This window comes from Andrena cerasifolii, chromosome 8 (assembly GCF_050908995.1).
Source record: "Andrena cerasifolii isolate SP2316 chromosome 8, iyAndCera1_principal, whole genome shotgun sequence".
Taxonomy (NCBI): domain Eukaryota; kingdom Metazoa; phylum Arthropoda; class Insecta; order Hymenoptera; family Andrenidae; genus Andrena; species Andrena cerasifolii.
The window spans coordinates 6,839,723-6,854,938 of NC_135125.1; the positions used below are offsets into that span (position 1 = coordinate 6,839,723).

At 48.9% G+C, this 15,216-nt stretch overlaps 2 protein-coding genes across 9 annotated transcripts in view; one reads left to right on the plus strand and one right to left on the minus strand.

Moving 5' to 3' along the window:
- The window catches only part of Sarm (sterile alpha and armadillo motif), a 109,613-nt gene extending 98,579 nt beyond the window's left edge, over positions 1–11,034 (plus strand). For 7 of the 8 annotated variants that reach the window (XM_076817932.1, XM_076817930.1, XM_076817928.1 and 4 more), the window contains 5 exons: positions 6,552–6,653; positions 7,749–9,746; positions 9,827–9,993; positions 10,118–10,339; positions 10,894–11,034. In XM_076817932.1, coding sequence (XP_076674047.1) covers positions 6,552–6,653; positions 7,749–9,746; positions 9,827–9,993; positions 10,118–10,307 — 2,457 coding nt within the window. In that variant the 3' untranslated portion in view covers positions 10,308–10,339; positions 10,894–11,034. Of the gene's footprint in view, positions 1–6,551; positions 6,654–7,748; positions 9,747–9,826; positions 9,994–10,117; positions 10,340–10,434; positions 10,472–10,893 lie in introns of all 8 variants that reach the window. The other variant, XR_013086203.1, reaches the window with a different exon arrangement.
- A 1,023-nt stretch (positions 11,035–12,057) lies between these two features.
- On the minus strand, positions 12,058–14,458 carry LOC143372109 (uncharacterized). The gene is made up of 4 exons (XM_076818033.1): positions 14,016–14,458; positions 13,698–13,734; positions 13,426–13,592; positions 12,058–13,340 (listed from the first exon to the last, which is right to left on the minus strand). The coding sequence occupies exons 1-4, from the start codon at positions 14,039–14,041 to the stop codon at positions 13,169–13,171; spliced, it is 402 nt and encodes a 133-aa protein (XP_076674148.1). The 5' UTR covers positions 14,042–14,458; the 3' UTR covers positions 12,058–13,168.
- Between the last annotated feature and the right edge of the window lie 758 nt (positions 14,459–15,216).

Below are 15,216 nucleotides of genomic sequence, written 5' to 3' on the forward strand. Positions count from 1 at the left end.
GGAAGACTTAATCACCGATTGGCGAGCGATCGTTGCCAGAACTCGCGTTCATGGTAATCGCAGGAATTGGCAAACTCGGTGGAGTGATCTTATACCGATGGTCGATTTCGATGAATCACTTGGCCGCACGTGGCTGCGTTTAAAGCGCGCGTGGTCTCGCTGAAGACGCGGTCGAACGTGTCCTCGATTTTTCCCTCGCAGGGAATTGCATAAGTTATTTAACCAGAGAATAACGCGTGGAAGGTCGAAGTGTACGAGAGTTTTACGATGAGGGATTGAAATCTGGAGCAGTGGAAACGAAGCATCCAGCCGGGGGAGCTTCGGCGACCTTGGCTGCCAGACGACCCACCCACGCGATCCAACACAAAGACGCTATAACCCGTCTCCATAGGGTGGCCTGACTCATGGGGTTGAGGGAAGCACTCGGAAACCAGTGGCAACCGATCGATATCACCTCGAGGGCAAGGCAGTTCGTTCTTGGCGTTGATAGTCAACGGTTCGCGTGCGTCGATGGGGCAGCAATTGTCCAGCTTTGCGCGGGGTCTCTTCCCCATTCTGAGGCCTAAAAGCGGCGTCGATGGAAGGAAAATCATGGCGAACGAAGGCCTCGGGGATAGAGCTTCTAGAATGGTACAATATTCTTGTCAAGTTGTATCGCTCGGGCTGTAACAATGTCCCAGTCACGCGTAGGGTGATTCCATTGCGTTCTAGCGGTTGGAATATTTATTTTAAACATTGCGCTGCTGGTGAAACTGTAGTTCTTCGTTTGTGTGAAGTTACAGGAAGATTAAGCGCGGGGAAAGCCCTTACTCGTTCTGTTTAATGTAACTGGATCACGCGTGTGATTTGGTGAAGTGTTCGCTTGTGATAAGGATACGAAATGTTGCAATTTTATTCGTCGACGGAGGCTCCCTGGACTATGAACGTGCTTTACACTTACACGCGAAGCTGAGGCTCGTTTACAACCACCCACTTTGTCCACTCTCAATGTACCTACTCGCGGAGTGTTGAAAATTTACCGCTGGGGGTGATTCAGATTTCATAACAGTTTCAGTTGCTGGCATATTCTTATCCACCGAAGTAATATCTCCTTATTTTCACATCGAACGCTCTTCTATCTCTGCAAGCCCATGGACGTCTGACCATTGACCTACTTGTTCTCCTGAAATCTCCTCGAACTTGTAGTTTCCCAACTGTGACAGTGATGTACGCGCTGTTATCGAACTACCGTTATTCCCTCGACGTTTCTAGACAGTTCTGACAGAAACCCGTCGGAATTAATTAACAAGCTAATCGCACAGATGCTCTGAGAATGTAATTGAATCCTGTGAGGCATTCATCTCGGATGTTAAGGAACGCGAAGTGCCCCGAAGAGGATCTAGAAAAATGCACGAGTCACGTGGATGCGTGCTGTGTAATAAATGTTAAGTGGAATTCGAACCACCGCCGCTGCGAGTGTCGTCGAGGGTCCCAAGACTAGCCCAGTCACGGAGGGACGACTCTCGAGCCGATGGACGCTGACGATAATTGTCACTTTAACCTCGAGGAGGACGATAAGTGTCGCGAACGGGGACCGCTTAGTCGCTCGCGTGTTTTCACCGTCGCGGGTCCGGCGGGAAAACGCGCCTCTAATTAGAGGGCGTGCGCGGAGATCGGTAAATTGCAGGGGGACAAACGATGATTACGCGTTAATTGAAAAATTGCCCTGCGCCTAAGCGAGCTTTTAATTTCGCCGCTGCTACTGCAACGCGTTCCACCATTCTACGTGAAAACGATTCGACCTTGCGGCCGCCGTATTCGCGTGTTCTGTGCCATCGATCGTTGGTTAATTTATCAGCGGGAAAGACAATCGATACCTCGTGTTACCGGCAGTCTCGCGCGGTGGACTGACTTCGAAGAGGGGATAGGAATTTCGTGAGATTTTTCCTGTTTACGAGTGAATCGCGGTAGTTTTTTTTTTTTTCCTGTGTGTTCCTAATACACAGGATGGCGTTTCAAGCATTTCTCGCTTATATTGCCCAACGAACGATAGTCCCATTTTTTCCCTTTTTCCCTCCTCTCTCCTTCGGGTCCCAGCAGCAGCGACGCACCGGGAGACAAAGTGGTCGGTCACCCATCCTTTCCCCAGTACGCCGCCCGTGATGATTAACTTCGGTGATTTCACGGGAACCGGTGTTTCCATCACGGCCATGGCCGCTGGTGAGAATCGCGGTATTTTTAAAACCACAGTTGCGTATGAGCCTTGCTGTTCGGTAAGAATCGGTCCCTTGCCTTAATTGTCGAGAGGAAAGTTGCAGTTTCAGAGCAATTTAAGGGAGAGGTGGCGAACGTTTTCAGGGGATCATTTTTTTCGAGAAAGTGAAGAGGTAGTTTCCTAAAAACGAGCTAAGTGTGGTAGTGGAATAAATGAAGTGTTTGGATAAAATCATAATTATTCATTTATTCTTTTTAAAAATGGGACCCTGGGGGTCTTCTATGCAGTTAATACAGCAGTTTCTGAAGTGGAAAAGAACTTGTTGCGCAGAGTTCTTCAAAGTTTCTGCTTTTAATTTCAAAGCCTTCTGAATTTCTCCTCGTTAAAAAGCGTCATTCATGTTTCATCTCTCTGAGAAACTTCTTGCAAGAATGTTCTAAGTATCTGGCGTTCCTTTGTCAGCGGAGGTGGAAAGATTTGTAGCTCGTTTCGCAATATCTCTCTAATTCCCCGTCTCGTTTCGCAACGCCCAGCTTCTTTGTACTCGCGACAGACATGGACGGTCGCAGCGAAGTGTTCATTCAGTGACGAACCGTGAGATCATCCTCAAAATATCGGTGAGATTTTCGGGAAAGGCTTGCCAACGGGGCATAGATGTCACCGATATCTCGCCTCCCGGAACCGAAATAGAGCTCGACCGCGAAAGACGCTCGAGTGGGTTGCCAGCTTGCATCTGCTTCCTCGCTCTCGAGGTCTCGGAGGATTTGCTTCAAGGTCCTCGAGCTCCCCGCGGAGCTCTGACAAGTCTGAAGAACTCTTCGAGGCCTTGGAAGACCAAGGAAGACCTGGGAACATCTCGAAAACTAATTGCAAGCGAACCACTGCCGTGGAACAGAGATGCACAAAAGTTTTATTCAAATATAATTTCGAATAACGAATAAAAGTTAGAAAAAAATTGTTCAACTCTTATTCGTCACTCAGGGTTCTATTTAAATCAAATTTTTGCCCATCTCTGCCGTGGAAGATTGAACGAAAGGATCCCGAGAGAGGAGGCGAAAGTGAGCTCACAGAAAAATGCATTCTCAAAACTGTGTAACAGCATTCACCGAACACAGACTCGTGGTTACGTGTACAGTTGTCGCTTTTCCAATTCAAAACAATTCTATTTTTAGGAGCGCTATAATAATTGATAGCGTTATCACGTTTACAGCTGAGATAACGAATCACGCGAACGCTATTCGTCATATGCAATTTCCCTTTCGACTTTCCATTTACCGCTCTCCAATTCAGACCGAGAGTCATCTCGTTCCCGTTGCCAGGAAAGAATCGATAGCCGCTATCTAACGGATACCAACAATCTCAGTGAGAATTTCCATAATTAACAAATTTCGTTAAGCGTACATGAATTTCTATTCCAATGAAAATGGCATCTGTTTCGTTGGTATCAGCTGTATACCACAGATACGTCGGACGATCGTGATCCCGTCGCGCGGATTATTTATAAATACATCTGTCAAGATGGCTACGCGCTAATGAGACCTCGTTAACAAAAGACTCTGCCATTGTTATTGCTACGCGAAATTGTCTACGCAAAGTGTCCGCAGTTCATTCGACGCCAATTCAAATTCTGTTTACCCCACGAAAGTGTACCTGCGTAATATTTGTTCAGTGGTAAACAAGATTACCACCTGATCTCTGCAAAACACTCAGCGACAAAAACCTTGCTCCGCGCTCGCGCGATCATAGTGCCTTACGATCGACTCCCTATAAATTCTCCGATAAAGAAAGCAGCATTGATCGTGTAACGCGACCGTGCGAAAAGTCCCCGACGATCCGCGGAAAGCGTGGCCGAGCGTCGGTTGAGTGATGCGACTGCTATTTCGGGTGGCGGAAAAATAGATACAGCTCCGTGGAATCTCGCCTAAAAATCTATCACGTGGGTCAGCCCTGTTGCACCTCTCGACGTTTCGCGCTTGGCCGAAGCGAAATTAACCAGTGCGCCACTTGCGAATCGCATTCGAACGAGGCCCCCCGGGTCTGCTTAGTTCGCGCCCAGACGCCACGGATCGATCTATCGATCCTCGCCGCGCCCTCGAGCTCCTTCGGGCCTCGTCAAACACGCGTCTCGCTCTTATCGTGGAAACAGTGCCGCTTATCTTATCCAAGGCCGCGAGTCACGCGCGCCGTTTAATTAGCGGTCTGTATCGGCGGAGCTCCGATCGCAGTTTCGATCCCTCGATCGGCGCGGTCTGATTCACCGACGCGTCCAGCGACGTGCCTCGATTGGGGTTTACGTATGCACCTTGGAGCAAGATGAGTGCACCGTGGCCAGTGCATCGCAGTATGGCGCAGCGAAGGGTGTTCGATCGGGGGCACGGGGTAAGCTTTACTCTGCGAGGGATTTTCGGAGAGGATAGGGCTTCCCTCGTTGGACTCTGTTTGTAGATGTTTGCGCGCTTGTATCCGATGGTTGGAAAGTGGAATCGGAAGGTGTTGGACAGGACGCAGTTGAGCGTACCGTTGGGGAGCGCAGGGAGAATTATTCTTCGAGCTTTGGGCAAACTTTTGCTTCGTGAAGTCAATTATTATTCGGGTAATAAGTCTGAGAAGGACAGCAGGTCGACTGGCAGCAAATTGTCTATCTCATTATTAAAATGAGAGTGGAATTTAACCTCGTTCCCCAATGGACTGAATAGCTAATCGAGAGGATCGCGGATGACGTAAACCATCGTGGAAATATCTGGAAGCCGAGCGGGACGGGTACATTTAAATTCGTCGGATTTGTTTACGCGCCGTGGCAGCTGTGTCTCTGAAATGCGGTGCTCGCGCGAGCCGTTCCAAGAATAAAACAAAAATCCGCGACGCGCCTCTCTGGAAGCTGAGTGACTTGTCCCCCGCGGCATTTATCGATACAGATAACGCGATTCCTTTCCACCCGGCGCTCTATACACCGAATACAAGCTAACGCCACATGCCCCCGGACGCCCCTCTCCGAAGCCTCCAATCACTGGTGGAAACCGTGGTTTCGCAACACCCGCGAGCTGTTTGCGCGCGATTAGCCGCGGCCTCTCTCGCGATTCGCCGCGAGCATCGCGTTCTAAAGTCCGCTGGCCGTGATAGCGGCGTCGCCACGTGGTGGCCAGGAAACGGCGGGAGGCGTCGCAGGCGCAAGGTGGCTGGGGCGAAGAGGAGAGCCGCCGAGCTCCCTTGTGACGACACGCTCCGATTATATTTAGAGAAATACGTCAGAAGCCGACCGGAGAGGTCGAGCCGCGGCCGATGAGCTTTCGCCAGGCCAGCAGACTGTCATGGAACTCTGTCGCGGCGAGTCGTGCCAGAAGCTTTTCGCGTCGGTTCGCGCGGGAAACCACGCCACAGCCACCTGGACACCATCCACGTCGCCTCTTCTGCGCTCCTCGGCAGCCGCTTCCCTCTGCATCTCCGCGCAAGCCTCTCCGTGCCTGTGATCTGGGTTAGTGATCGTTTCCCATCGATTCTCTTCGATTAAAGCGCGCTGGAAGTCGCGGAAAGAAGGATGCACCGTGGCCGAGATGCCTCGCGAAAGGTGATTGGGATCGAACGGGCAGCCGATGCTTTTTGCAAGGTGATCGCTGGATGGGACGAGGATTTATTGGAGGCTGCGCGGCGGCGGATCGATGGGATCCGCAGAAGTGTCTTGATTAATGGGGATTCGCACGTACTTAGTGGCTACACCGTGGAAGACGAGCGTGCGGAGGCACAGTGGAACGATTGTGGGTCGCATTGCGATCGTATCAGAACCTCCGCTACCGCGAATTAGCGTCGTTAGGCTAACGCGGCATAAGTGGACCGTCGATTGCACGCTAATTCCCTGCAACGCGTCCTGAATATTAATCAATCATCTCCGCGGAATGTTTCGCAGCTTGCTCGAAGAACTTTGCCCAAAGTTCCTTGGAACTTGCGATTAGACTCGCTGGGAGATTTTTCAGAAATTTCCCAGTGTCTCCTCGGTTTGAATCTTCGTTCCGCGATCATTTATTTCACTCGCCGGGGGCAGAGCTTTAGTCGCCACCCGTCCGTCCCTGGTATCCATTTCCTGGAAGTGTTTTCAATCGTCGGCTTCCTCGAATCGTTCCCAAGACTCAATTTCCATGAATTATTTTCGAGCTCTGTTTGATTCTTTCCTTAGTAGCATTTTAGCAATTCTGATTTAACGTATCTTTAAGCGTCGCCGAACGGTCGATCTGAAATTTTAATGTCCCGAGGCGTTTTCTAAACGCTGCCCCTGCACGAGTCGCTTCGGGACCGTAAAGATTTTACGCAACACTTGCGACCTCATAAAGATGCTGATTAACATTCATGCTGTTGGTCGTTGCAGGAGCAGAGGAGCCTGAAGGCTGGCGACCTGTCGCACCAGGAGAGCAACAACATTGCGGCGTCCACCATGAAGCTGCAGAGCGACTCCTTCAGCTCAGAGAAGGTGAGGGAACAGATTTTGTTTAACTCGAGAGTCACGTTCTATTATAGAAAACTCGTAGCTCTAACGTCTCGTTTCGCTCCATTTGTAAATCGCAGTAATTCCTGTTGAATGAAACCTTGCCAAAGTTTCGACGGTCCTAGCTTTTCCGGTGGGCCGAAGTTTCCTGACTGGAAGCAATAGAGGAAACTCAAATGTCAATAATAAGTGTGAAATACAGAAACAGAGGCGACAGGATGCATTCGTTCAGTTAAACTTAAAACAGTCGAACAATTTTGGTAATTATATCATTATATCTTTATTCACTCTCTCTCTTTCTGGTATGCACACAATATTACGATGCTTAATAAAAGGAAAGAATATTAGAGAAATAGTGTAACGTCCCTTGAAGCTCCTCGGAGATCTTCGAGGAAAGGGAGCGTTCCTTGGAAACTTTGGTTGAAGTCTGTTCTTCTTGGCCCGCCCCCAAGGAATCCGTTTCCCAGCGTCCAACCACAAATCTTCCTCCTCGATGTGGTGTCTGTGGCCGTTTTGGCGCGTTTCGCGTAGGCCACGGTCGCATTCGTGAAAGATCGAGCACGCTGCAAAGTGGGATCCACGGATTTAACCGTTGACCAGCTTGCCCAGCGGCGTTCAGTCTTCCTCGGTCCCTCGAGTCCCCAGCTTCGTCCAAGAAACCAAAGAAGCGCGCTCCGTAGAACGACGATGAGGAGGAAGTGGAGCCTGGATTCTACGATGGTAGCGATCGCTGATCCAAACTTCTTGATTGTTTCACGCTCGAGTCGAGCAAAGTTGAAGATTCCCTCGATTATGCTAATTATCAGGCAGACAGTCACCAGATCGTGTTCCCTCCGTTACGTCGCGATACGGAAATGTCCACAGGACATAATACAGTCGCGATAATTCCCTGTGAAATACTCACCAAGCTTCGAACACCCTCCGTTTCTCTGTCCCGCGCCAAAATAGAGTTCCCATCATCTAGGCTGCATTACTAGATCTCTCAGTCTAGCTTTTAAGTGGCTGAGGATCTCAAACAGGCCACTCTTGCATCCCTACATTAATTAAGGAACGTAACAGTAAACCAGTTCTTCCTTGCAGAAAGCCATGGCATCGCAGAAGGAGCGACAAACAGTTACCTCGACCGGCATCTTCAACCACGAGAAGCACATGGCGTCCAGCTCGCAGTCCAGCATCACGATAGCCTCGAAAGGGGTGACCTCAAAATCGTCGATGCTCACCGCAGCCAACGCGGTGAATCAGCTGATGAACGGCATGAGGCCAGCTGAAGACGAGCTGCTATCCCTGCCTCTAGACGATCTAGATCTCCTCTGCTCCAAGTCCAACCCCCAGGACGTGGACCGAGCCATCTCCAAGTACTGCAGCTTCCTGGACAGCTTCGTGGAGCGTCTGAAGGCGAACGACGGGAAGAACGGGAAGGCTCCGTTGCTTCTGAACAGAGTGAACGAGATCATCAGGAAGGCCTGGGCCGTGCCCACTCATGGCCACGAGTTAGGCTACACGCTCTGCAATACTTTAAGAACGAGAGGTGGTCTGGACCTCCTGATGTCCAACTGCGTGGCCAGCGACCACGAGCTGCAGTTCTCCTCGGCTAGATTGTTAGAGCAATGTCTGACGACGGAGAACAGGGCGCACGTGGTGGAGCACGGACTGGAGAAGGTGGTGAACGTCGCCTGCGTCTGCACGAAGAACGCCAACTCGGTGGACCACTCGAGGGTGGGCACTGGCATCTTGGAGCACCTGTTCAAGCACAGCGAGGGCACCTGCAGCGATGTAATCAGGCTAGGTGGCTTGGACGCGGTTCTGTTCGAGTGCAGGAAGAACGACGTGGAGACGCTGAGACACTGTGCCGGCGCACTTGCTAATCTGTCTCTTTACGGTGGCGCGGAGAACCAGGAGGCGATGATCAAGAGGAAGGTGCCCATGTGGCTGTTCCCTCTAGCCTTCCACAACGACGACAATATCAAGTACTACGCTTGTCTGGCGATCGCTGTGCTGGTAGCCAACAAAGAGATCGAAGCAGCCGTGCTGAAGTCTGGCACCCTGGACCTGGTGGAGCCGTTCGTCACCTCCCACAATCCCTACGAATTCGCTAAGTCGAACCTGGCGCACGCTCATGGTCAGAGCAAGAACTGGCTGGAGAGGTTGGTGCCGGTGCTGAGCTCGAAGAGGGAGGAAGCTAGGAACCTGGCTGCCTTCCACTTCTGCATGGAGGCGGGCATCAAGAAGCAGCAGGGCAACACGGAGATCTTCCGCGCGATTGGTGCCATCGAGCCTTTGAAGAAAGTAGCCAGCTGCCCTAACGCGGTAGCTTCCAAGTACGCGGCGCAGGCGTTGCGTCTGATCGGAGAGGAGATACCGCACAAACTCAGCCAACAGGTCCCTCTGTGGTCCACCGAGGACGTGAGGGAGTGGGTGAAGCAGATCGGATTCGCCGAGTGCGCGCAGAACTTCGTGGAGAGCAGGGTGGACGGTGACCTTCTGCTGCAGCTGACGGAGGAGAATCTCAAGGAGGATATTGGTCTCACGAACGGCATCAGGAGGAGGCGGTTCACCAGGGAGCTGCAGAACCTGAAGAAGATGGCGGATTACAGTAGCAGGGACACGGGGAACTTGAACAATTTCCTGCAGTGCATCGGGCAGGAGTTCTCTATCTATACTTATAGCATGCTGAACGCCGGCGTCGACAAAGACTCGATCAGGAACTTGTCCGAGGATCAGCTTCTAACCGAGTGCGGGATCGCGAACAGCATCCACCGGCTGAGGATACTGGACGCCATCAAGAACATGCAGCACAACCAGCTGGGCTCGTGCGAGGACGAGTCGCCCGACAAATCGTTGGACGTGTTCGTTAGTTACAGAAGATCGAACGGCTCCCAGTTGGCTAGTTTACTGAAAGTCCACTTGCAGCTGCGCGGCTTCTCTGTCTTCATCGACGTCGAGAGGCTAGAAGCCGGGAAGTTTGATAACAACCTGCTGCAGAGCATCAGGCAGGCGAAACACTTCCTCCTTGTGCTCACGCCCAAGGCTTTGGAAAGGTGTATACAGGACAGCGAGTGCAAAGACTGGGTTCATAGGGTGAGTTGGCTCAGTGGTGACTGTATCTTTCCTGTCCCTTGGTTGATTCGAATCATATATGGTACTTTTGATGCTTGCAGGAGATTGTAGCAGCCCTACAGTCGCAGTGTAATATAATTCCCATCATAGACAATTTCCAATGGCCAGAACCCGAGGAGCTTCCTGAAGACATGCGAGCTGTTTGCCACTTTAACGGTGTACGTTGGATCCACGACTACCAAGATGCCTGCGTAGACAAGCTTGAAAGGTGGGCTTTTAAATCCTTGGTTCCTCACGCGAGTGCCCTGCTATCTTAATCTTGCACTGCTTTTACAACCGCACTGTACTCTCCACTCTTGCAAATAGTAGTCTTCAAATGATTCGCTTGACAGGTTTATGCGAGGCGAGATACCAGTCAGGTCAGAGATGTCTGGAGGTATTCCAAGGAGTATCGCATCGAAGGACGTGACGCAACCAAATACACCGGGCAGCACGAACATTCGACAGCCACCAAGCTACCAACGCATGCACAGCAACGAAAGCAGGGGCAGCGATAAAGATTCGACGGGGGGGCGAGATTGACTAGAGGGCCCGCCCACGGCCATACCGAGCAGGTGACTATAGTTTCCAACCTACCGCTACAGTTGCATTAGACATTCACTACAGTTGAGGGTGTAACGTTTAACGTAACGTTTTTGTTTCTATACAGCCAGGACTAACAATCGCGATAAGACTATCACGACTAGGTCAGTCCGTGAAATCAAATTACATATCCGTGTCTATATGGTGTCAGTTCCAGTCAGTGTCTTCTCGAATCCATGTTCTGCTTATTCGTTGTTGGTGTTCTTCTTCTTGTATGATATGATCTCGAGAGGGAAAGATTCATCTCAGCTATGAGATAATTAAGAGGATTGTTTTATATTATTAGCGCTTCTGCAGAGATCGTATCATACATCAATCCGTGTTACAATATCTTCTTCTCTTCGTGTAGCTTCAAAGTGTAAGCATGTGTGGTCCCACGATGTTTCCTAAGTGTGCACCTTCTCTTCCGAAATTATAAAATGGAGAACAAGGACTGCATGGTTGCTAAATGTGTACAAACGTAGCTCTCCGCGATCTTGTCAGTGTCGGCACAGATGGACTCAATCTCCTTTTGTTTAATTTATAGGCTTAGAAAATCGTCGAGTCCGTCCCGTTGGTTAATGGGCCTACCACCCACGTCCCCGCGGTTGAAGTTCACCCACACGCACCCTGGAGGAAGTCCAGTGCCGCGGAGGCCGCCGCGCCATCCACCTTCTCCATCCACCAGATCTCGTTCGCTAGAACTGTTGGACCAGGATGAGAAGAAGTCTGTCTCGCCGGTTAGGGAGCCAGAGCCACAGCCGAGGCCAAGGTCCAGAAGCTTGGATGGCTTGCTGGATGACGACGGTGTAGTGCCGGACATGAAGACTGAAGAATCGCCCAAACCAACCAGCGAGAGCAAGTCCAGCGCTAGGGAGCCCCCAGAAACTCTGAGCAGGCTGTCTGACGCGAAATCAGAGGATCCTGTTCAAGAAGAGCCTGAAGGGGCGGGGAACAAGGTAGACGAAGGACCAATCGTCGACGAGGTTCGCTCTGAAGCTCCAAGTGGGATCAGTTCCGAGTCGAACTTGGAGAAAGATCCAAGCCCGACGCCTATTCCTAGGCAACGCGTGAAGACATCCGTTGTAGAAGCAAAAACGGAACCGATCGCACGAGCAGAGGCGCGAAAGTCCTCGACCTTCGAGTTGTTCAGCGACAAGGAAGAAAGTCCGCCTACGCAGAAGCCCAGACCCAGTCGGTTTATTAGCGTGGACGGGTACCTGTCAGCCGCGAACTCGAGCAGAGAGGATGGTTCCCATGAGGGCTCGGGGGACGCCGATCCTTGCGACGGTAACGCAAAGCTGAAGGAGCGATTGGTAGGGGCGGGGAACGATAAATCGACGCTGCTGAAGGCGAAGAGCTGTGGAGCGGGGCTAGATTCTGACGAGAGCATCTCGTCGAACGAGTACAAGCCGAAGATGAAGGAGCAAGGCTCGCTGCTCTCGTTGCCCACCGGGGCCGAGCCGAAGCGAAAGAAAAACTTTATGGACAAATGTGTGAACAAGGTGCGGTCTTTCATGAGGAAGTGACTTCGTGACTTCCTGGATACGGTGATACAAAGACTTGTTATTTAATTTTACAAATGTTAAACGTAGCGATGTCGATATTATGTAATCGGGACTTTGTGATTCCAGCTGCGTTGCGACCGAGTGTCGTATATACTCGCTTGTCCCGCGTACTCGGCCTTCCCCCCATTTCCTTTTCGACGATGTACAGACTCGCCTCGACGGTACAGTATTTCTTTCTCCATGTCACGGTCTAGTTTCTCCTTCTCGTCTCTTTTTTTTTATATAAATATTTAGGGTGTCCGAAGAGGAGTAACGCGAACGTTCGGAAAGTCGGTTCGCGCGCGAGTATACACGACGTTTGAGGAGTGTACAGCGAGTAAAGAAGCAAAGCATCGCCATGGTAGAATTTCTGTACAATGACAGGCAGCATGAAAGTATAACACTAATGTTGTGCCTATTACAAAGTGTCTTCTCAGAGAAGTTCAGGATTAGGGAACACGGCGATTCTCTGGTACAATTAATTATCAGAGGATGTTGTGAGAGTGGCCTGCTTTTTTTCAGGTGGCTTTTATATTTCCTTATCGAATTGTATTATAGATATGTAAACGCGTAGATAGGTAGCATTGTTATTTGTAATACTATTTTTTAGTCCGGTTTTTTTTTAGGATATGTCGAGTATAATGTGTTCCACTGGCGGCGAGGCGTCGTAAGTGAAGGCAGCTAACCCACTTATGAAAAATAACAGAAATTTTAAACGTAACGATCGGTTGCGATATCTTCATCGTTTAATAATCGTTTTTACAGGTATCACTTTTAACTGATGTTATCTCTTTACGTACGTAGCAAGTTCGAACAAATCCGGTACGAAGTGAAATTTACGAAGCTTCGACGTTTAATGTTGTAAGGATCCTGCCGTAAGAATCGATGAAATATATATTTTACCAAAGTTTCGTAAAGTAAAAAGTAAGAATTTTATCGGACGTTTGAATGTTTTTCACAGAATAAATTTTATTTAGCAAAGTATTACTAGCCTAGCTGGTCATTGCGACGGAGATCCACTAGATACTTTCAACAAACACATTCTCCTTTCAACGTTTTATTAAATACTCCATGGTCAAATATAAAAGGTTTTACAGCTGATGGGTTTTATAATGTTCACATTCGATTAGACTAAAAATTTCAGTATTTCAATAACATCATGAAATAAAACGTAGTTCATAAAGTGTAACAATATTAATTAGCGTGAAATTCATATCGGACACGCAACGTCATGAACCAACCATAAATTATTATAAACCTAAGAATTAAAATATGTTATCTATTTATAACGTCATCTCTTCCTCTAAGTCGTCGCATTAGAATCATATCTTGTATCTGAAGAGTCACGCGCTTTGCGTGCATTGACAGTAATATACAATCTTCGAAGAACTGAACGATATACGCTTCGGCTGCCTCTTGCAGCGCCTCCAGTGCTTTAGCCTGTATTCTACGTACACGTTAAGCTGAACTTATACGATGCCCAGAGGATATTGAAAACATAGAGCTGGCTATGAAAGTTCTGATAAACCTACCTGTTGATGTCCTCAGATGGAAACAGGTCCATTAAAATCTCTCTCACTAAACGGGCGAAGGGAGCTCTTGGTATGAGTAACTTTATGGAGCGTTGCAAATATTTAATTTCTTTTAAAACGCGTTTTCTTCTATAAACTATCCTGTGTTTATTCACTAGAACAAGAGTCTGCGAAAACATTGAGAACGAATAATAACAACATCTATATAGATAGTATTATTTACTATATATTAGTGGAGCATCAGAAGAATTTTCGAAAATATCCGTACTTACGTCAGATTTCCCACCACGCGATGTACTGGCACGTGAACTAAAACAAAAACGCTACATTTTTGCAGGTTTCGTTTCATAGATAACACTAACGATAATATTTCACGAAGTAAATACACGTAGTATGACGCTTGCGATAATTCAAAGTGACAGGTTTCGTTTAATGGAATCCACAAATTCACACAAAACATTATTCTTCCCCGAACGTTAAATCACTGGAAATTATCATAAGCGATTCCAAAAGTATATTTTTCACCGACAGTATTGTTATTTCATACATATTAACTTTTTAAGTGTAACATTGCATGACCGTTAACTAACCTCGCTTCACCTTTCCGACGCACCATTTTTCTTGCTCTGAGTTTTTTGGCGGTTTCGAACGACGTGGTCGAATGTTTCCGCCAGAGGGCCACTCAGTTCGACTCCCTCTCGCAAGTCCAGACTCATCCTCACTTCCGTATATATACCCACACAGCACAAATGTCTTAAAGACGTCAACTGTACGTTCGTTTTAGGTCTGGACGGCTTTACGACGTGTTTTTGGGCGCTTTAGACGTCTGTCTCCTCTGTGTGCTATCTGGGTGGGAGGTGTGTTTGTGTGGTGCCTTCCGTTTCGGTGCATTGTGAATGCCGTTATAATAGACTGCAGCAGCATATAACCCCCACCTCCACCACCACCCTAAATCCGTAGAAATTGGCCTTTTCAAGAGGCGTTCGAAAATTCTGCGCCACTTTCTCGCTCTTTGATTTGCTCTCCGGAGACGTTACTTTTTGCCATCTCTTTCGACATCATGTTTTCCTGTTACAAAGCCCAATTTTGTGCATTCTGAAAATTTTTGCCAGATTTTGGCCCGGGTATCAGGAGAACATGAAGCGAAAAGAGGTATTCTGAATTTCAGCTTCGAAGGCATCCTCGATTCTCTCTCCGAAGACGTTACTTAGTGCCAGCTCTTTCGACATCATGTTCTCCTGGTACAAAGCCCAATTTTGTGCATTGTAATTGTAAGCACTAATTGTAGCACTGTCTAATGCAGGGTCTCTGCTAGGTAGCCTTACTGACGAAGTCCTCTAGCAGACCCGGGACGAAACGCACTCCTCTTTTTTCCGATCCTACACTCAACGACCTCCAAAGTGGCGCGACCTCTGTAGAGAAAAGCGATCACGCGCTACAGCTGCGGCTACCGAATATACACCAAAGAGACTTTGTTACCTGACTTTAGTAATAAGCCGGAGTGTAAGAGAGTATTTATGTATTTAATGCACTGGGTGAAAAGCTCACAGCCTGTGACGTGTGACCCTCTGGAGAATGCGTACCGAATCGTGTCTGCGCGCGCACCAGTGACAGACACTGTAGCGAGGGAAACGAGTGTATATTGCACTGCGCACGCTTAGTGGCGCTTGCTGGCACTCATTCACGAGCAAAGCGCCCAAAGGGAAGGTAGTGTTTACGTTCGTGTTCTCTGTATTCATCGATCTCATCACATGCTAAAAATGATTTAACGTGGAAAGTATTAATATAATT